The sequence below is a fragment of the Anas acuta genome, chromosome 2 (genome assembly GCF_963932015.1).
Source record: "Anas acuta chromosome 2, bAnaAcu1.1, whole genome shotgun sequence".
Taxonomy (NCBI): domain Eukaryota; kingdom Metazoa; phylum Chordata; class Aves; order Anseriformes; family Anatidae; genus Anas; species Anas acuta.
This window is the reverse complement of record NC_088980.1, coordinates 122,629,536-122,652,209: the sequence shown is the minus strand read 5'-3', so window position 1 is coordinate 122,652,209 and position 22,674 is coordinate 122,629,536. Positions and strand designations below refer to the sequence as shown.

Genomic DNA, 22,674 nt, shown 5'->3' with positions numbered 1-22,674 from the left:
CGGGCGTCCCGTGCCGCGTGCGGCGGCGGCAGCCAATGGGCGCGCAGTCCGCCTGCGCAGATTCAAACGGCGGCCCGGGAGGGAGCCTGGGCGCGAGATTCGGCGGCAGCCGCCCAGCCCCAGCCCCAGCCCCAGCCCCAGCGCGGGGCCGCGGCCGGCGCTGACAGGAGCGGGAGGAGGGGCCGCGGGCGGACGGGGCCCCGCGCGCTCCGTGCGGGCAGGGCCATGGCCGGGGCTGAGGCAGCCGGGCCGGGCCGGGGCTGAGGGCGGCCGGCAGCTCGCCGCGGATGCCGCGGGGCTCGGCGGGGAGGAGGGGGCCGCCGCCGGAGTCCTGCCCGCCCTCCTCCTCCTCCTCGTCGTCGTCGTCTTCCTCCTCCTCCTCCGGCCGCCGCTGCCCGTCTCCGTCGTCCGGGAGGGCGAGCCCCAGCCCGGGCCCCTGCGGGGGCCGGGGGACGCCGCGCCGCGCCCCGCCGCCGTGGCGGCCCCCCCTATGGTGCGCGCCGAGGATGGCCAAGCGGCCGCGCAGGTGAGCGAGCTCCGGGCACCGGTACCCCCGCCTCTCCTCCTCCTCCTCCTCCTCCTCCTCCTGCTCGCGGTGAGGCCGAAGGGCCGCCTCGGGTCGGACCTTCTCCTCGGGGGTGCCGGCCCCGGGTGGTCCCGCTGCGGGTTTCCTCCTGCCCGTCCCCAAAATGGGTGTCCCTGCCTTCATGGGGAGGGGGGGGGGGTCCCGGGGAGCTGCTCGCTGTGCCTGACCTAAATGGCACGGGGGAGAAACGCGAGGGAGGGACGAGGAGGGAGAAGGATGCGCTGTGCCCATTGCCAGCCTCTGAGCTGCCTCTGGCACCTGGGCTTTGCTGTGCCTTCATCGCCTGGGGGTGCTCCCAAAGTTACAGGCGCCTTCCCCCATGCGAGATCAGCCCCTAAACTAACCCCCATTTTCGGACAAACTGCAAGGGAGGCAGGCGGGGAGGGCTTTGGGGCGCTGCTGGCGTGAGGGACAAAGATGCGGCGGGAGGCGTCGCTTGCAGGAGCCAGCTCCCGGTGTGCTTGGTGCTCTGTCACCAGAGGTTTCCACCCGTGCTGCTGCCTCTGCAAGCGACGGTTTCGTCCCCCCCGAGCCTGATCTCGCCTTATCTGTCAGTGCGGGGCGCTTCGGGGTCAGAACAGAAAATAAAAGCGGCCACGGATCGCGGGGGAGCCTTTGGGTAGAGCTCGGCAGCCCCAGGGGGATGCTGTGGCGGGTGGCGAGCCCCCAGACGAAATCATCCCAGCTGCCAGTTGGTGCCTTCAAGGTCATGGGCTGAAGCGGGGACTAAAAAGAAACAAGTTTGGTTCAGCCCCAGATGGACTTCAGTTTAATTTTGTTCACCTGTGCTTGTTTTTTTTGCGTTTGGAAGTTCTTTTTTTTCTGTGAACGGTTCGCACCTCAGAATTACAAAATAAGCACAACTTGTGTGTGCCTTTAAAGACAGCCGGCACAGCTCGTGCACTGCGTTATTTATTCTTTCAGATTTCTTCATTATTTGAGGAAACTTGGTGCCTGCGTTTCCCTCACGTGGTATCTTAGCCCAGCTCCATAACTGCGAGCGAAAGGTCAAACGAGCAACCCAACACCCTGGAAAGCCTCCTCATAAATCGAAATCCTAAGCAGACGGCCCCAAATATTCCCGTAGGGGTGATTTATACGCCCGCTGTGCCCAGCCCCGCACCGGGCCGGCCCCGGTGCCCACGGAAGGTGCCGGCAGCGGAACCTCAGCACCGACCCCAACGGCCGCCGGCCCGTCCTACCGGCTCCCTCAGCATCGCTGCCTTTTGTCTTCTGCTTTTCCTATTTCACTTTTTTTTTTTTTTTTTTTTAATATTCCCTTTTTAAAATCCCCCATCCCTTTTCACCCAACCCAGGGCTGGGTCCTCGAATTAGGTGGTTGTGCGGTGGCTGAGCGGGGAGGGTACGTTGACAAAGGGCTTAACCGCCAGGCCAGACTTTTAGGTAGAAGTGGCTTGTGCGGTTTCCTTGGTATAAAATAGGATTGTGATACCAAGATACGCTCCTGAAGTTTGTTGAGAGCCTGTGAGAAAGAGACAAAAAAGAAAAAAGGGGGAGGAGGGAGAGCTCTTAGTTACCTGCGAGCTTAAATCCTATTTTCTTAAGTCCTAAGCCGGTTAAGACAAAACTCTTACAATCATTGTAATAAAATAGACTTGCAGCTTTTCTTTTTTTTCTTTTTGAGAAAAGGGAACAACAATATTGACCTGTAGACAAACTTACTGCCTTGCATCTTACTGGCTCCACAGAGTTTTAATGTGTGTGTGTGTTGATGACTACTTCTGCCACATCATGACATTAAGCAGGGACAATCCTCATGAAAGATGTGGTGTAGGATGTAGAAGCAGCATGAGATACGCTGGTTTTGTAAGAATTTGGCGTGTCCTGCCTTGTAGTAAAGCTTTCAAGTAAGTGGTGCTCTCCTGAAGTGACCGTGCACTCATGTTAGCTGCGGAGCAAATACATCTTGTGAAATAACTCATACACGAGCGGCTGCTTGGCGAGCTGCGGGGGTGAGCTGCACGTCGTGGGTAGTAATTCAGAGCTCTGACACCTAATCAGTTCTCGGGAGACCAGCACAGGTTCATTTCATTACCGGGAAGGGATTTATTTACCTTTGGCTGAAAAAAGAAAGTCATTTTCGAGACTGAGAAGAATTAATAAACGCAGTTTTGAGCATGAACACATGAATTTCGGCTGTCTGTTGCGAAGCACTGACTTACACGTTTAAGAGATGTTTCCACGAAGCATTTCACCGTGCTTATTTGAAAGGCTTTGTTTGCCAAGGCTGTGAAGGAGGTGTTTCTCCGGTAGGTGGAGCGTGATCTACACGCTGCCACAAGGGCTACCTGGCTTCCTGCCCCTCTGACTCTTACCTTAGAGGGTCAGCCCTGATAGCACAGTTATTTCTTGCTGTGGTATCCCTGTCTTCGAAGCTGGGAGTTGTCTCTAGTTCCTGTAACACCGAGGCAATGCTTTTATTCAAGGCAGGAGACCATTTAAAATCTCAAGCTGATGCTGAATTGCTTGGCAACATTGTTGTGTTTGTTGTATGAGTTAGGGAGACAGAATACAATTGTATCTTTTCAGGCTAGCAAACCCATTCATTTTATATGCTTGCTTATTTAAAGATTCATAAATATGTTACGGAAAGATGATTTTAATATCTTTTGCTTCAGATTTAAGTCTTGACTTGGAATGAGTTATCAGTCTGTATCCCAGTATATGGCCTAGAAACTGAAGTTCATTCTGTTCCTTTGACATAGTGAATATGTCATGTTCAAGCAAATTCCGCGTGTTATAACAATATGTACTGACTGGGGGAAGAAAGCTTGGAAAGAAAGTTTGGAAAAAAAAATAAGTTATTCAGAGTTATTTTAAACTCAACTTCTAATATCTTCATTCTTCTGTTGTACTCTGCAGTGAAGAAGAAAATGACCGTCAATACGCAGATCATGACTATGAAGTCCCACAGCAAAAAGGTTTGAAGAAGATATGCAGCAGGGTGAAATGGACCCGGGATGAGGTAATGCTTTATTTTGCTTTAATTTCATTCCTATTCAATATTGCTTGCATGCTGAAATGTGTTATTCTTTAGTATTACATCTAGATAGCACATAGTATTTATTGGCTGAGCTTATGTCTTAACAGGATGAAAGGCTAAAGAAGCTGGTGGAACAAAATGGTACAGATGATTGGGCTTTCATTGCTAGTCATCTACAAGTAAGTTGAATCTTTGCTTCAGTTAAGTTCCTCTGTAATATTTATTTGTTTCAGTCATAACTCTAGTTTGGAATTGAGGTGAAACAAACCAGAAACACTTAGTACTTAAAAACATGTCTATATTTTAAAGGATGCTTGTAATTTGGACTTGAAATCTAGCTCAGATGTCAGAAAACCTTATTAGCTCAGACTGGGACTTGAATGATGATTTGAAAAGACTTTTTTTTTTTTTTTAAAAAAAGCCTATTTCCACACTTGCTGTTTGTTTTTATTGTGGAATATATTCTGACTTTCCAACAGTTAGGAGAGTGGATTGCACCTGAAAGATTGCTTCAAAGAAGCAGGATCAATTTCCTGATCACCTTAGAAAAAGGTGTTTGTATGTTTCTGTTTTGTGTTGCTGTTGTTACAGCAATGTCAGCTTCCCTAACAAATCTTTCCGCCTAATGATACCTTCAGTTGCTATGAAGGAGGTTGGCAGGAGTGGCACAGTGTTGTTACTGATGCTCTTTTGCTAGGAAGATCAACTGGATCTTCAGTTAACAGCAATTAAAGCATTCAGAAGCTGCTGTGGTTTTACTACTATTTGACAAATAAACCCCTTTATTCTGTACAAAAAAGTGAAGATTGCTAGAAGGTGATTCAAGGGAGGTGATGCAGCCTGTGTTCACCTTCAATTTGTTGCTGCTAAAGCAGAACTGAAATGACTGTATTGCTTTATCCCGTCATACATTTTCGCTTCTCAAAATGTGCTGTAATTTCATAAATGGAAGGTAAAAGCACTACAAGGCTACAACTTCCAAATTTTTTTGCACTGAAAATAGAAACAGGTAGCCTCTACTGAAAGTCTTTCACAGCTTGTCTTCTCCAGGAAGTGATAAAACCTCTAGTGTGGTTTTAAGCATAGTGTCTAGTTGGGATTAACTTGAAGGTACTGTGCTCAACCTAATTGTAGATGTACCAGTGTTCTGGGTATTTTTTGAGGTTTTGTAGACTGCTTCTCATTTAACTTTGTCTTAGCATGGTAGACAAGCCCAGTGAAATGTTGAACTCAGTACTCGCTATCCAGCAGCTTGCACTGAAGACAGTAAATTAGTGTATCCCAGTGTCATAAGAGGTTTGCTAGTACGCTGTGTTGGGACAGGCTCTTATCTGTATTTTTAGGGATCTGACCAACTACCCTTGTAGTCCCAAACTTTCTTACAGATGCTTTTTAGGGGGTGAAGTGAAAGCTTCTCTTTCATAACTGGGAACAATATTTCAAAAGATCCTTAGTGAAGCTACAGAAAAGCACCATCTGTCCTTAGCAGAAAAAGCAATGTTGTTTAATTAGTGTGTGTTAGCTAACCTTGATATAAATCTCTTTTCCTTAATGCTGTAGTAAAGAACTGAGAACACTTGCATTCGAGATAAAAAGAACTGATACCTAGAAAAAAGGTCTGAATAAGTCTTTTAATTTGAAATAATATATTAATTTTGGCTAACTAATATTTTAATCTTATGTATTAAAGTTTAACCAGCTACACTGGTCTTCTGTTTCAGAATCGTTCAGATTTTCAGTGCCAGCATCGATGGCAGAAGGTACTAAACCCAGAATTGATTAAAGGTCCCTGGACTAAAGAAGAAGATCAGAGGGTAATGAGAACTAATTGATATTGTGCTCTTTTACTGTAATAAAATTGACATATGGCTGCTAAGAGTGTCTACCTTTTTCTTAGGTTTCATCCCCACATGATGTCTGATGCATCTTGTGACACAGTGAATTACATTACATTATATTTTGCTGTATGTGAAGAAAAAAATGCAGCTGCTTTTAAGCAGATGGAGTGTCTGGTCTGCTCAAGTGTTTCATTTCCCTTTGCTCAGCTTGCTAGCTGAACTCTAGTGCGCTAAGTAGAGGACTTCTCATGGCACCAAAGATCAAAGGTCTTATTTACATCCTTTGTTTCTTGAACCCATCAGACTTACAGGGGTTTGGACTGAGGGAAATTACTTCGTGTTCTACTCTTAAATAAGCTAATAATGGTGGTTTTGATTCCTTCTTCCCGCCTCTGTTGATCTGCCCTGCAAATTTCTGCCTCATAAACCTGCACTGCACTTTAGGGAGGTATACATTGAGCTTTCGCATACAGTATTTCAAATCCACTGCTTATTGTCACTGCATAAAACTTGTAAGCTGTTTGAAACCAGTATTTGTCAAATTCTGGTTATGATCTGCCTAATATATCCTTTGACAGTTCTTGTCAGCCTTTTTAAGGAAAGGCTTCTATTGTGTTTAGAAGAGAAAACAAACAGAAACACAAACACAAAAAACCCAACCTTGTAGAGACTGGATGGAGGTTGGAATGGAGGTTCTTATTTCATATTGATGCTTTTGAAAGAAGTCAAATCAAGCATCTTCACCAGCTGCTTCTTCCAACTTTCTCATGTCACTTTATGGAATGGATGACTGGAGTCCTGAAACATCCATATATCTGTTGTCATCAGTATATACTTACATTCTAAACCCAGCGAAATTGGGTTTAATAAACTTTTTTTTTTTTTTTTGAAAAATAATTTTTAAAAAGCAAAGTCACATTATACCTGTGTAATCCTACTCTCTTATTAAATTGACTATTATGATCCTTTTCTAACATGGGAATTCATGTGCTCTCAGTTTTTTTTTAATTAGGAAAAATTAGGAATTGCGTTTATAACATGCTTTTATTTGTGTTCCAGGTTATTGAGTTAGTTCAGAAGTATGGTCCAAAGCGCTGGTCTCTAATTGCAAAACACCTGAAAGGAAGAATAGGCAAGCAATGCAGAGAGAGATGGCATAACCATCTCAACCCTGAGGTAAAAAAGTCTTCATGGACAGAGGAAGAAGACAGAATAATCTACGAAGCTCACAAGCGTTTGGGAAACCGATGGGCTGAAATAGCAAAACTTCTTCCTGGAAGGTGCTTTTCAACTCTATTTGTGTTAAATATTGGAATATGGAAAGCAGTTGTTACAAAATTCTTTCCAATGTGATTTGCTAGTCAGAGATCACCTGTTGAAACTTGTAACAAGTTCTCTATCTTGATGAATAATGAAACCCTTATCTTTTTAAGATTTTTGCATTTGGTTATGTACTCCTAAAAAGACAGAAAACCAGAGAAGGTTCTCTAGCATCCTGCAGGTTCCTTCAAAATCCTCCTGTTCACTTATAATACATCTAACTTAAAAGAGATGAAAAAGTTCTTGCAGAGCTGAAGAAAGTTCCTGCAAGTAATAGGGGAAGAATGCCTTAACATCCTATGAGTTGATATCAAAGTGCCTTCATTAACACACGTTTTAGGGTGACTTCCTTTTTTTTTTTTTTCTAATTTTTGTGCAACACTTTTTTTTAAACTGGGCACTCAAAAGGAGACTCTAAGTAACCTTCAAAACTCCAGGCTTAGGAATTGTGTATTGCAAATCTTGTTGATTACCATGTAGACTCTAAATTAAGAATGAATTGTATGCGTTGTTCTCCTTATCTTTGTTTTAAGTATGATTGCCAACTTACGTGCTTGTAGAAAACTATTTCAGTGTATAAAAAGTTCAATGAAATAAAATTTTAGCCTTGTACTGTTAATAATTCAATGTTAAGCTGACCCTCTGAATTCAGTGTGTATATTCAGGAGGTGACTGTCTAGCATGTTCATAAGGGATGTCAGCTCTCGTTATGATGGGAGAGTAAGTCCTTTGGAATGTGTGTTTAAAAGTTTGAAGTTTTGATAAAGTATTGAAGCCATGAATTGCAGGAAATCCTTTGAAGGAATGGGAAGGGAATGGCTTGAATCTGAATAGAATTTCAGGGAGGGAAGATGAGATTGTAAAGACAGAGGCGTTCCTCATTTAGTAACTTACTAATTGAAAATAAACCCAAGATGAGCCTCTTACCTGTAGCTCAGATCCTAGACATGGGCAATGGTGAAGAGTCTAACACTAATGGGATGGAAAAGGGGAATACCTCTTGGAGTTGAGCTCTAGTGAAGCATACCACTCTTTATGCTAGTAGTAATATTGCTAGTATTTTTGATTGTAGAGAATTCATCCTCTACTCTTGCCTAGTATTAAGTGATTTCACTGTGCTTGTCAAACTGCAGGCCTTTTGTTTCCAGGGGAGTGGCAATAGCTACTGGTCTTTTGCCATGCCTGCTTTCCCCAGACAAAGTCAGGGCACCAAGAGATACTGGGATGTTCTTCCAGAAAGCTCACATGCACCTTTAGAGCTGGGAATGCATACTGTCATTTTAGAAAAGATGATTTCAGATGGTAAACCCTGCCCGTTGTGCTCTTATCACACTGCAGGACAGTAGGCTGAGTGCTTTAGCTTGATGTTCTGCAAATTTGTAGTACAGGGTAAATGATCCAATGATACTGAACACATTGATGTTCTAAGTATCTGAGGAAAAAAAAGTTCCTACCCATGATCATAGCCAAAACCAAGGCTTTCTCTTTTCTGCTCCTATCTTCCTGCAGACTTCAAATTCAATAGAAGGAAGTTTTGAAAAGAGCAGTTTTCTAGTAATTCTGTCAAAAAAAACAACAACAAAAAAACACTGATAGAACTTTCAAAGCTACTGGAGCTTTCTGGATTTGTGGCTTCAGATTAACCCACTTGTAACAAACCCTGTGAACTATGCCATGTGTTAAGCTTTCTGAGATACGGAAACCAGTTATTGTTGTGCACTTTCATTTTAGGACTGATAATTCAATTAAAAATCACTGGAACTCAACAATGCGAAGAAAGGTGGAACAGGAAGGATATTTACAAGATGGTATAAAGTCCGAAAGAGCTAGTTCATCCAAACTTCAGCACAAACCTTGTGTGGCTATGGAACACTTGCACACTCAGAATCAATTTTACATACCTGTTCAGACACATGTAAGTTCTAAATTCAGAATAATTAGTGTTTCCCAGTTTCAAATTGTGTGTTGCGTTTGGAACTAGAAACAAATCTGTAAGAATGAAGATCTGTTAAATATTTTTGTGATGGCATGGTAAGTTATGGTTTCTAAACTATAATAAATATTTTATATACAATAAACTAGAGCTACTTTTATAGCCTTTTTTTTAAGGGTATGTAAAATGATTTGTGTCTTTTAGATTCCAGCATACCAGTATGCCTCACCAGAAGGCAGCTGTATAGAACATGCTTCTGCTTCTGCCAACTTAGTTCAGGTAAATTGTGTGTTGGAAATGAAGAGACTGTACCATGTATTATACTGTAAAATGAAGAGTAAACACATAGCTTCAAAATGTCTCTAAGTTTTTATCACTCATCTAAATTTCTGTATGTTCCTCTGTAAGAAGATTTTCTGACTCGGTTGATAGATAGTTCTAGATAGGAAAAAAGGAGCTGTCCTCATAGATCCCAGTGCTGCAAGTGGTTTTGTTTGTCGTACTCTTTTTTCCTCCTTAGGAGAGCTTTATTAGATGATAATGAAGGGCACAATATGTTATTTCTTTATGTAGTATGTGGGCACAAGAGTTGTGCTTATTTCTGATAGAAGTATGGCTTAAAACATAGTTATTAGTGAAATATTTAGATAAAAATTACAACCTGTTTGTATTACTTAACTCCTGTGAGATTTAAAGATGGGATTTTACTACTTTATGTATGTATTAAATACAGTATCTGAAAAGATTCCGTTCAATAACTAAAAGTTATGGCTGTACTTTTTTTGTTCTCAGTATGCTTTATCTTTTGTGACTGATTAACACTTGTCAATCAGCTGAAAATGCTGTTTTGCAGCATTCTGTATACTAAAGCATTGAGAAACTGTAAAGAAAAAAAAAACAAACATCAAAAACATATTGGTTCCATTTTGCTTCTTGTTTACTAAGTAATGGATTTGAAATTCCTTGTGTGGTACAGACTAAATGTATATCTTGGCTGGCAATATGACTTCCTAGAAGAATTTTTGTGAGTTTGAAATCAATAAAACAATTTGACATAGGGAAACATAGATGTTTTGTTTGCACTAGGTGTGTTATATTTGTTCTGCAGAACTCTGTACCTAACTTTAAGTTTCCCTGTGCAGTTCATCTGCTTTGTAGTGAATTTTCTTCCCTGATCTCAGTATATGAATACAAATCCTAGCAAAGCCTCATGACACAAAACTTCTGACACTCTGGATTGTACTATAATAAAGAAATGTTTAAGATACTTGCTGCTCCTTGAAATCCTCCCTAAACCAGGGAGTATAACTAGTTTTGAAGCTCCTGGCATATATTTTCACTTGCCTGTATTTATAGCAGTATTAGAAAGTTTTAGGGAGATTTTAAAAAAACAAAAAAAAAACAAAAAAACAAAACAAAACAAAAAAATAAAACCAGGACATGATTAACTTGTTTTAATTTCTGATAGTAGTGGTAGAATGGTTTGTCTGGACATTCTGACAAGAAACGTTGATTTGAAACAATTTGTTACTTCCTTACATGCTTATTTGAGGGAAAAACAAATCATTCAAAATTGTAGGAAACACATGAGAACACAACACAAGCACATCTATCGAGTTGCCAGTACTGTTGCTTCTATGAAAGGTGGAACTGAATAACTTTTATAGTTAAAAAGTGCTATAGTATACTTAGCATTTATAGAGCACATTAGAAACCATATTAGCTTGTTAACACCAGATTCATCTCCTGTTAATCGCTGGAGTTGATTTACTTGCAAGTGACTACTGTGTTACAAAATATGATGCAGCTGGAATGGCTCTGTTCCAGCTATGTGCAGATGGCTGGTAAAAATGTAGCTGAAGTATGATGTAGATCCTTGCTGTGAAGGGGTGACAGAAGTGCAAAATAGTAATGGCTTCTTTCTTCAATTTTTCAGCAGTCATTTATTGATGATGATCCTGATAAAGAAAAGAAAATAAAGGAACTTGAATTGCTGCTTATGTCAGCAGAGAATGAAATCAGAAGAAAGCGAGTATCATCTGTAAGGACTGTAAATTTCTGTAAATATTTTCATATGCTTTACTGAGATTAATCTTTGGCATGGTCAGGCATGTTTGGATTTGTATGGTATTTTTTCATCTGACCTCCTAAAATCAAAGCTATTGTTCAGCTATAAAACAAACTCTATATGTTAAATAGAAGCAAAATACTTTCAGTGCCACTTTCTAAACTGAAAACAACAGAAATGTGACCTGCAATTTGACACTTACTCCTAATTTTAGGCCTGCAATTTAAATTCTTTCCAAACGGCAGCAAATGCTTGTTGATACCACTGCAATTCAGTTTTATAGATCAGCAACGTCAATTAACTGTACATCAGAGAAAAGTGAAAGATGTATTGGATTTGTCCTATTTGATTTCAAAAGTTTATCTCTGATCCTGTGTATTATTTTTTGTCAAACTTCGGTGTGTGCTTGCAGTACATATTATCCACATCTGGACATACCAAATACTATATAAATTTGCACTGTACGTAATTTTCATGTGCTTGAGTAGAATGGGAGAAGCTTGCAGATGACAGATGTTTCCTCAGAAACAGAGGGCTGTGAGCAAAGTCAAATATTTAACCCAACCTTACTGATTGGTATTTTAGATTACAGGTCAACCTCCAGTTTTATGTGATTGAGCTTTCTCTTGAAACAGTGTGATGTTCTCCTTATACAGTAGAATCCACATTGTTTCTAGATTTTCAGTGCAAACCAGAATCTGCTTCTTGAGCACTAAGTGGTATACTAAAAGGGAATAACCACTTAGAAGTTAAGCAAGCTGTCAGGGTAGAATCTTCAATAAAAATCTGATCATACTGGAATTATTTCACATTTTAGGAAGTTTCTAGCCTTAAAACGTACCTTGTACTTTAGTGAAGATGATTTTGTAATATGCTAATGTTCAGGAACACAGGAAATTTCATCACGGATGGCTTCCAATACAACCCATAATTATCTATGTACGAGCATGCATAAGATATGAATGAAGATTGAGATAAAAATCTGACAGGATTTGAGAATGTTTAGTTGCATTAACATAAGGAAAACACTAACTGCATTCATGCAAACAGATAATTGGTGTTTGAAAGAGAAAAATTTAATAGTTTAGCTTAGTCTTTCCACATACTATTTATTTTCTCCACTTAACAAATGACTCTGTTCAACTTCTAAGTTGAGTAAGGTTAACATATTTCTTTATACTTTTAGCAAGCTGGAAGTTTACCTACTTGGTCTGGAAGTTTTGTCATGGAAGACTGTGTGCCTAATACACTAAATAGCCTTGGGGAACAAACAAGCGAGTTCTACAGCATGGATGAGACCCAGGGCGTATCTGTTCAGCAGAATTCACCCACTAAGTACTTGGCTGTGGAAGCAAATGCAGTGTTATCATCTCTACAAACCATTCCTGAATTTGCAGAGACACTAGAGCTTATTGAATCTGTAAGTCTGTATTCATTCTAACAAAAAGTTTATTTAGGGACATCAAAACTTTAATGGGTATAAAATGTTTCTGTGAATGCGTTATTGTGCACTTGTCTGTAGTTTCACCTGGATTGAATGATTTTTTTTATTGCCTGCTTTAAAACATTCAGAGTTTTAGCATTGTGTGGAAGGAGTATAATACAGTATGTGGCTTCTGAAGGTAGAAAGCTGTTAGATAGGTGAGTCGTGAAATAATCTCAGATAAGTCTGCTAGTTTTTGACTGTTTTCTATCTTGCCTCACAGGATCCCGTAGCTTGGAGTGATGTCACCAGTTTTGACCTTTCAGAGGCTGTTGCATCTCCTGTCAAGCCAGCTCCAGTAAAATTGATGCGGATTCAACACAACGACCGGGCTGCAGAGTGCCAGTTTAACGTCGGTATTGTGCTCGATGGCAAAAAACACAATGGCAGTGGTGAGGAAGAAGGAATTTGTTCAACAACCCCGAACGTAACAAAATTCAGCACTCCACCTACTATCCTAAGAAAGAAGAAGAGATTGCGTGTTGGGCAATCACCAGTTAATGAACTGAACGATGGCTTATGTAATGATGCCATCAATGTTGCACTAAAGCATACACCAGTGAAAACACTACCATTTTCTCCATCACAGGTGAGTTTATTTTTAAATACAGCTAAGCTAGGAAGTCTGCAGAGTGTGGATTATAAATTACTTTATCCCCTCGTAATACATTACAGCCTAAACAAATATATTTAAAAACTCCTTAAAACGTGTATATAAGGGTAGATCTATCAAAAAGATTTTTTAAAAGAACATGTTTGGTTTGTTTGGAAAATTAACTTTCATGCTGGGGGGAATTAATGTCTCAGTTCACTCTTTTTCATGCAAGTGGTTGTAGATAGAAGCTTATTGTCTATGGCATAAACAAGCAGTAAGAATTTTTTACAAGTTTCAGTGATGAATACGGCAAATGTCTTGGAGTATAAGTCACAGCTTATTGGGGCTTATCAGTAAAAGCTCTTCTGATATATGTTTATATGTTTTTAGTGCTCAATACAATGGTGAAGCTTTGTCCTTCAAGTTGACTTAGTTTTTCTCTCTTGTGCTTAGTTTTTCAACACTTGCTCTGGAAACGAACAATTTAACCTTGAAAATCCTGCATTCACATCAACACCAATCTGTGGGCAGAAAGTTCTCATTACGACTCCTCTACACAAGGAAATGACACCAAAAGATCAAAAGGAAAACGTTGGGTAGGGTTATGACATTAAGTATTTGATGGTGTTGCTCAATATATGCAAGTTTTTCTAAATGCTGAGAAATGAGTCTACCTGTTTGTGTGCTATGAATGACTTTTAGAAACCCTCACACTTCAATATTTGTGTACTAATGTAAACTGGCTTCCTGTTTTTAATTTAACAGGTGGTTAATTTTTTTTTTTCTTTTTTGAAATACAGAACAAAATCCATTTAAAGTTCTTATATACCTGGGGCAATATTTTGGCAATTTTAATACTTGATTCATGGTGGTGGTATCTATTGTGTGAATTAAGGTATTTCTTAAATTGTTTGTTAGATTCATTTTATTAGATTCATGTTATCACATTACTGTTGATAAAGTAAAATATTAAAATGCATGTGTGAACACTTCTCTATATTTGAATAGTTTTAGAACTCCCACAATTAGAAGATCTCTGTTGGGTTCAACACCGAGGACACCAACTCCTTTTAAAAATGCTCTGGCTGCTCAGGAAAAAAAGTATGGTCCTCTTAAACTTACGGTATGTGATGACATCATTTATTTTCTTCTTTTTTAAATTGTGTCCTCTTGTTTTTGAGATATTGTGAGCCTCAGCATGATCTTGAAAAGCATTTTCAAGCAGCGCTAATGTCTCAGCGAATTTCAGCATTATTCAAGAGAACAGCTAGACCATAGATTAGAAAAAAAATAAAATGTTTAATGTGTTTCAGACTTTCTATGCTGAACAGACTGGCATCCCTCAGTGTAGTATGAAGGCATTGCCTTTTTGAATGGTATTCAGTACATGCAAACACTTGACACACAGTAATCTAGGAGTACTGACATAGACTAAAACATTGTTTCTGCATTTGTGAGGTGTTTTAAATTTGTGCAGCCGTGCTAACATTGTACCTCCTTCTAGGTAGTAATATCATTGTCTGAGAACCAAGTTTTAATACTTGCATTCTGGTTTTCAAACGACAAAATTATAAGTGAGAGAGGGAAAGGGGGTGTGTTCTCCAACCAGATAACCCTGTAAGAGCAAACTGGAGAAGATAAATGACCGAATGAGTGACTAATTGCTTATTTTAACCAATGTTCACGTTTAACTTGAAAAAATGCACTATCTGAATCTTCTGGGCCATGTAAGAGCTGAGCTGTTTTTTTGCTTTTGGCTCTGCTGTACTGCTAGGATTGAAACCAGATAATTATCACAGCATGCTAGTATTCTGAGCTTTTTTGGATGGGAAGATGTTTAGAAGTGTTATATCCCTCCTACGGGTTTTCTTGAGTGAACTCTAGAATTTTCTTCAATCTAAAAACAACCCCCTAATTTAGGAATTCATGTTTCTTCTGATTCTTCTGGCTGTCACAGAAGACCTTTTTTAGTTGACTATGAATAATGTTACATATTTTTCAATTAATCCAATTTTTGCTCCCTTCTTAGCCTAGCTAAGGCATGCTAATGCATAATAACTTTTGGAATTCAGTAGACATATGCTTTTAAAGTTCTGAAAAAATTCCAGCCAATGTATATTGACTACTTCTTTTTTTGCAAACACAGAAGGTAGCTCAGACTTTGCCACAGGGCTTGGCACCATCTGTGTTACCCTATAGATTCACAGTCTCTCACTATGCAAATGGAGTGGTTTGGCATTTCTGTTTCTGTCCACTGTTAACCTCCTGTTCAAAATCAAATTTTGAGGGCTTAAGGGAATTCTTCTCCTGTTGGTACACAAAGGAGCCATCTGTATGGCTTCTGTGAAATTCTGTACTGTACTTAGGACTATCAATGTCTTATTCAAAGATTTGTGTTACGATTGATATAAATTCCTTTCCCAACAAGAGTCAGACTTTGATAGTACACTTTTTAGTATGTTTGTATGCATATATACATACATGTCTTTCTGTGTTTAGTATTTATAAAGAATTTTTATCCCTTTGTCAGTGAGTAACTATTGCTAACAAATGTGAACAAATAGTTCACATCATCTTTGATGCTATCTTGTGTGGTTTTTGTTTTTGTTTTTTTTAGACACAGTGTGCAAGTATATGCTTTATCTGGCTACAAATAATGTGGAGTAATGTGAATTATAAAATCTCTGTAGTCTTGAAATGTTTATCTGTAGCTTATTAACTACAATGGCTTAAATCCTTTATCTGTTATGTTTTGCAAGATCTTTTATCTGGCAGATGTAGAATGTGGTAAAAAATAGAAACTAATAGACTTCCTGTATTTTCTCCTCCAATTTTAATTAACTTAGTCGCAACCACTTGCCTTCTTGGAGGAAGACATTAGGGAAGTTTTGAAAGAGGAAACTGGAACAGATATATTTCTCAAGGAGGAAGATGACTCTGTGTATAAAAGCTGCAAGCAGGAGGTAATTTCACAATAATAATTTCAGATAGGAAATAACTGCTTTTCAATAATATTTTACAATCTTTCTTTGCAAAATGTTTATTGCAGCGCAATTCTTCTAAAAAAGTCAGAAAATCACTGGTCCTAGATCCATGGGAAAAAGAAGACCTTGGTGCCCAGCTCTTTGCTGAAGATAGTGGTTTGGATGTACAGGTCGGTATTAAATTATTAAAGAGCATCACTGGCAGCAATATTAACATAAAATTGAATATTTTTCACTGTATCAGCTAAAGGTTAGAATCATAAATCTATGAAATGAAATCACCTTAATGTTGAACTATTACTTTAAGTACTTAAGCAATACTTGAACATTGCTCTTCCATTCATGAATTCTTTCTTTCAGGCCCTCAGGGCAGGGAAGCGGGAAATTTTGACTAGTGAAGTGGTGTGGATGCTTAGCAGGCTTGCCATTACAGCAGCATACTTTCCATGCTGGTTAACTAATAAGCTTTAGCATACACAGTACGCTGAAGCTGTCTGTAATTCACCAAGTAGATGGCATTTACCCCTGTGTTTTGCATGCTTGACAATGTGGTAGGCATGATTTGAGGATACGTAATTGCATATTAGGCAGCATGTTTTTCCTTTTCCCACTTCACATAATAGCAGGATACTTTAAGAAACACCAAGTGTGTGGGAGATAAAGTTTGTGGTTTTCCTCTGCCTGAAGGAATTCAAATAATTCTCCCTCAGCAACCAAGAAATCAGGAGTTCAGAGATGGGACTGTCTTGGTCTTTCATTTCTTTCAAAAGTGGCCCAATATTTTTTCTACTTGAGTGACTGAATAAATTAATCTTTAGTCTTGTAGTTTGTGGGAAAGCTTTATTATAATAATAGTTCTTAATTAAGCACTTGCATTATTTTCTGAAAGAGCAAATGTCTATGAATTGCAATCAGGTGTTAAGTGATGTTCAAGAGGTAGGAGATAAAAACGAACAGGTGCTTAAGTCAAACCCCTTTCTGTTTATTGTAGCTGTTTTTCTAAATTCCCTTCTTAAGTGCTTCAGACTCCACTACAAGCCTAGGTGTCTGTCTTACCGGGTGTTAGGTGCTCTGCCACCTAGTGGAAATCCTGTGCTTCCCTAAGAACACCTCCGGCTTCTTGTACTCCTCATTGCTGCAGCCATTCAAAACGGAAACAAATATGCAGTGGTCCCTTAGTAACATCTTGTTATGCCATGCTATATTGTGCATCACTGATGGTCAGCTTATCGAGCCTAAACCAAGATACACAATGAGTTTTTGGTGCATAAGAGACAGTGGATTGGGAGAAATTGCTTTTCCTCTATCTCAGTGAGGGATGCTGATGCAACAGGAACATTGTCTCCTATGAAGAGAGATGGTGGTTTAATACCTGATTTAGAAATCAAAAATGTGCTAGTCCTTAAGTGGAAATTGTGTGCCAGTGGGGAGATAAGTTAGGAGTGGGGTCTAAGGGAGGATATGTAAAGGCAGTTAAACACATTTTAATAGTGTATTTTTGCAAGTGAACAAGTACATACGCCACAGTTACTCTCATCTAATTTCATACTCTTAAACTGTGATATACCTTTCTCCATTTTTGCTCTAGTAAAGCTGGATTATTTTCTTCTTCATTTCCACAAATGTTATCAGCATATGAAACTCTTCAGTGGAACTGCCAATCTAGTGCTTATTTCAGTTCTTAAAGCAGTTCTTCCTTTGATACTGATCTTGATATGTTTTTTTTTTTTTTTTTTTACTCTAGTTTCCTTGTCCTTACTTTCACAAGGGTTGTACTAAACTGAATTACAAGTGTTGTGTTTTTTTTTTCTTTAGAACTGTTCTGTAGTTACCACTTGGCTTGATAAAATTTGCTCGTAACAGAATGATATCAGCTGTAGCAAGGCTTTATATGGAAGAGAGAAACTTCTACTCAGTAATGCTGAAACCATGCTAGCAGCTAATAATTTTACTGTGCTCAGTATTGGCTGTGAATCCTAGTGTAGAGCAGGCTGGTTCGCTTATGTGGTGTTCATCGCTTCCTTTCAGTTTTTTTTCCTAGGGTCTGTCTAATAGTATTTGCTTTGTTTTCATTTTGGCTTCTTTTCAAGCAGTTGAATATTATTCCAATGAAATACTAATTATTATTCATGTTCCCTACCCGCTTTTTTTTAATAGTCAGAAAATGTATATACTACGTCTTTATTAATGATACCATTGTTGGAAATACATGACAACAGATGTAACCTGACATCAGAAAAACAGGATACAAATTCATCAAACAAAGCAAATGCAGTAATTAAGAAGAAACTGAATGCATGTGCTTCAAAAAATGTCAAAATGGAGAAAGCTCTTCAGGTCTGGTTTCAAAGTATTCTGTTAGTTTGGTTGGCTGGTTAACTATTAAATAATTTATTTTGTCTCTGTCTTGTAACATCTAGAACAGTTCTATTCAGTTATCTTGTTTGGGTCAGTGTTTCCATTATCCATATTTCTCAGAAGTTGGTTGTACGGTCCATGAAGTGTTTGCTGATACCCAAGTTCATTAAATGTGACTCTGATGCTTCAATAAATGCTCCCTGAGATTTAAATATGTGTACTTGTGACGGGGTCAGGATAGCAGAGATGTAGAAAATAGGATTGGGTGCTCAAGTCAAGCACTAAGAAAGTTTGTAGCACTGACTTGTGGCAAATTGAACATCCACAGCACCTACGTTTCTTGAATTTGTCTGGTCCTTGCTTCATAATAATCCCAGTGGGATTCGTTAAGCAGAATTAGTCCACAGGTTCTGTTTGGTAATTGTTCTTGTAAAGTGCCTGTTCTTGTACAACACTATATTTTCCATATCATTAAAACTGTTGATTGGTTCAGCTAGTGGAACCTAGTTTGTGTGTGGGTGCTTGTGTTTTGACCACCAGGTTTAGGGAGAGATTCTCTTTGATTCAGTTGGCACCTGTTCCATTTTGCCCTCTATAAGTTAATGTCTCTTCTCAGAACATCCACTTGTCTGAATAAATCAAGGGGAAAAAAAAACAGGCAAGGCACCTGGAGTCTGATCTTCTGTGTTCCACTTAATTGCTCTAACAATGTTTTTAAGTACAGGTCCAACAGTATTTCTTTCTGATACTTCTTAATGAGAAGGAAGAATAAACCTCCTATAGTTGTTCCAAAACAGAACTAAATGCTGTGAATTGCAGTAAAGGTACACATCTATCTGACTGAGAAGTATGCACTTCTGAATACTTGAAAAGGAGGGCTTATTACTGGATTTGCTAATATTCTTATTGAACCATCTCACTCTTTTCCTCCTTTCTCCTCAGAGAAATTCCCTCTCAGTTTACTGGCTCCTCTAAACATGATGCCTTGCCATGAAATACACAGAAATTCAAATGGCTGATTTTCTCTCTGATTTTTTTTCCTCTGTTACATGTTCCTCTCCTTCCCTCCTGCATGAACTAGAATCTTGCTTTCTTCATTATGCTGCAGTCTGCTAGTGTCAGGTCCAATTTAGAGCTGCTACAAATCAGCTTGAGGTTCAATAACTCATGTAAATATGCAGGATTTACTTCATGGAAGAAGCAGGACTAGTGGCTCAATTATTCTTCCATTCATTATTTTTACTCCTAATGCCTTTGCCATTTATAATATATCCCCAAGATGTCTTACTGTTCTTCCACAGCTGTCAGTTTGATTCAATGAAGTCCTTTACAGTATCTTTTCAGCTGCCAAACCATTTTGCCTTCCTTGGTGTCACCAGACAGCTGTCAATAATGTGTTTTGCTGCCTGTTCAACTTAGCATGTTTGAAGGGAAAGATATCCAAAAAGAAGATGACTTAATTAACTTCTCTTTTATGTTTCAATTGTTGAACTAATCTGTTTTTAAGAGCATTTTTGGTGTGTGTTATAGCTTAAAAATGCAACACAGATATACTGCTGCTGAGCTGGATTGGGGGGTGTGAAAGACCTTTGTCACAGATTTTAGGTATTGTATTGCAGACTAGAATCCTTCACATTAAAATGAAGCATTGCTAGAATTTGATAATTTATTACTACTCTGGAAGGCTGCATGAGACTTGTTTAATTCTAATGAAGAAGAGTTTTAGTTAAAAGAAGAATCTTTTTAATGGAATTCTCTTTTATGCAGTCAAATTGTGAATGGGAAGCAGTTGTTTACGGAAAAACAGAAGATCAACTTATCATGACTGAACAAGCACGAAGATATCTGAGCACATACACAGCCACCAACAGCACTTCAAGGGCTCTGATTCTGTGATGGTCACTGCAACTGACAACCGTCTCTTTCCATTGAAACTGACTCAATGTCGAAGGAGATTCCAGCACAATACTTGTGAATTAAGTCTTTACTTTGAGACAGTCTGCTAAGGGAAACCTTAAAGCTTCCTTTCTTCTCTTGACTGACAAAGAACAGACATGAAGCTCTACCAAGGGATAGTACAACCAGTTCTGCAATGCGTTTCTTACATATTCAAAAAGTAACACCCTGAAATACCATAAAGAATGGTAAAGAGCATTGCAGTACACATCAACTCACAGTTTTTAAGTCTATTTTTCATATTTATTCTTTTGACTTGCATTGCTTTTTTCTGCTAGTGCATTTTTGATATAGAGTAGGTTTATAGGTTGTTAATGGTTTCTGAATGAGCAACATACGTGACTGAATGTGCTTTTGCTTATGTAGCATTTTTCTAGTATACAAAGAAACACAATGGAGAGGTGTAAAAAGGAAGGATAGAAAGTTGCACTACTAATTTTTTGGTATGCTGCAAAACAGTGAAATTAACTACAGTGTTAAATATATTTATTTGCGAATGGTACTTAGAAGTAGGCAGAGGGGGTGAATTAGGTTTTAGTGTAAAGCATCAGTATTTTCTTCATAAATCTCAAAATGAGATGATTGTTGAATGTATTGTACAGTATGTAGGAACAGGGAAAATTTTGTAAATTGGAAAGGAGTCTTTTTATAATTTATTTTCATTTTAAAGCTTAAATGTAGATATTTATATGTATGCAGGTTGTCTAGAAGCCAACGTTGTTTCCTGTTAAAACAGCTGAAATGAAAAAGGACAAGTTTAACCTTAAAGTATGGTATAGCAGAAGAATTACAGAGGTGAAGTGTACAAATCTATACTGTATGTTACATCTACATAAAGATTGCACTATAAACCTTAAATCATGTTGGTCTACGAAATAGTTACAAGGTATACCTGAAATACAGCTACTGGTCCCATACCTTGTTTTAATATATTTAGAAGAGAAGGTTAGGGTCCTGTACGTGACCCAGGAGTACTTTGTCCTGCATAGGAGCTAAAAATTAATGCATTTTTTATCTTTTTTATTTTAGAAGAAACTTGGCACCTTGGATCTCAAAATGGTTTTATCTGCACTTAAGTTTGACCATTATATACTTACTAAATGTTTGAAGAGCAAAGAACATTCTTTTATTTATGAAAATCTTTGTCCTTATTTAAAGTAATACAGGTCACAACAGTTGCTTTAGTTGCCTATTTTAGGTATTTGCACTTATTTTATGTCTTTTTTTTTTTTTTGAAGGAATGTTTTCATTTGCTTTCGTTGTAGAAATTTTTATGTAGTTAATTTCTAGCAAATTGCAACGGTGTGTTATCAACAAATACTGACAGGTAAATAGACTTGTACACTGTAGTTTTAGCTATTTATAATTCAAACACTCTTCCTCTCCACTCCCGGGTGTGCTGCTACAGATAGTGGCAGAATCGGCTTGCTGCTATGAGAGATGGAAAGAGCGAGCATCATATGCACTGTATGTAAAATTACAAAATGATGTCAGGTTCTCTAGTTAACTTTATGAGATCAACCAGTACTATGCAGGGTGTGGAAAGTATTCCTATCATTTCAATATCAAAGATGGTAGAGAATAATTTATTAATGGAGAATTTTAACATGTGATGAGTGGCACAAAGAAAGTAAATGGTTATTCAACTTTTTTAAACATCTCAGAGCTTATACAATCCTTATTTTTAGATTTTTTGATATTAAATATTCGCCTGGCTATGATAGTAGTAGGCATAAACATTTTTAGCAGTTTTTAATTCAGATCAAAATTTTTAGGGGGGGAGGGGAATCCCATTAGTAATGGGATTGGAAAACACCCATCATGCCAGGATTAACCTCACCTATGAAAGCTGGGAGGAGGCAATTGGAATTCTTGGCAGTACGAGATTCAGATTACCAGAATGGATTTAACCAAAACATTTTATGCTGGAGACTGCATTTAATTCCCAAAGGATGAAATAACACCTTGAGAGAGAATGACTATCTGGAATCTGGATGATATATTTCAGTAGAAGTGGTATCACAAAAACTGCCTATGCCACGTTTAAACATAGTTTTACGATAAGTAGTTTTAATTTGTGTTGGTATTGGTTGGATTGTCTAGTTAACTCCTACTTTGTTGCTTTAGCAAGAAGGTTTTAATCTCTGATATGTCAGGCATCTTTTATTACTTTTTGAATGTTGTGTGCATTTGCATTTCTTTCAGTTTATAAGTAGATTGTACATGCAGCAGCCAAACTTGCATGAAAATTCAATACATATTACTCCATTTTTTTGTTTTAAGGTTTGACATAATGTACAACAAATGCTTTGTTTATCTTTGTTTTTGTTGTACTACAACTTTTCTTTTATGTAAGACTCTCACATACAATACAGACCGTATTAATGTCAGAAATAAAGCATCTATGTACCAGGTTACTGCACGTCCCTTTTGTTGGAGAACCGAAACACTTGGTGCTCTTTAAAGCAATGTCTCTGTATGCATGTGCATGTGATGCTGCAAGTAGCTTAACCTTTTCTGGACTGGGCACAGAGAAAAAGTGATTGTGT

General features: G+C 38.6%; 1 protein-coding gene across 3 annotated transcripts; it reads left to right on the top strand.

Annotated features, from left to right (window-relative positions):
* Window positions 1-25: 25 nt before the first annotated feature.
* MYBL1 (MYB proto-oncogene like 1) lies at window positions 26-22,542 on the top strand. Of its 3 annotated transcripts, none has more exons than XM_068672006.1 (16): window positions 26-526; window positions 3,470-3,572; window positions 3,698-3,769; window positions 5,312-5,404; window positions 6,488-6,708; window positions 8,480-8,663; window positions 8,886-8,960; window positions 10,621-10,722; window positions 11,936-12,169; window positions 12,456-12,821; window positions 13,281-13,423; window positions 13,836-13,950; window positions 15,674-15,790; window positions 15,877-15,981; window positions 17,969-18,148; window positions 19,937-22,542. In XM_068672006.1, exons 1-16 carry the CDS (start codon window positions 288-290, stop codon window positions 20,063-20,065), a joined length of 2,478 nt encoding a protein of 825 aa, XP_068528107.1. In that variant the 5' UTR covers window positions 26-287; the 3' UTR covers window positions 20,066-22,542. The 3 variants fall into 3 exon arrangements, with proteins under 3 accessions (XP_068528107.1, XP_068528106.1, XP_068528108.1); XM_068672005.1 differs by having other exon boundaries at window positions 10,618-10,722; XM_068672007.1 differs by lacking the exon at window positions 17,969-18,148 and having other exon boundaries at window positions 27-526; window positions 10,618-10,722.
* Window positions 22,543-22,674: the final 132 nt, after the last annotated feature.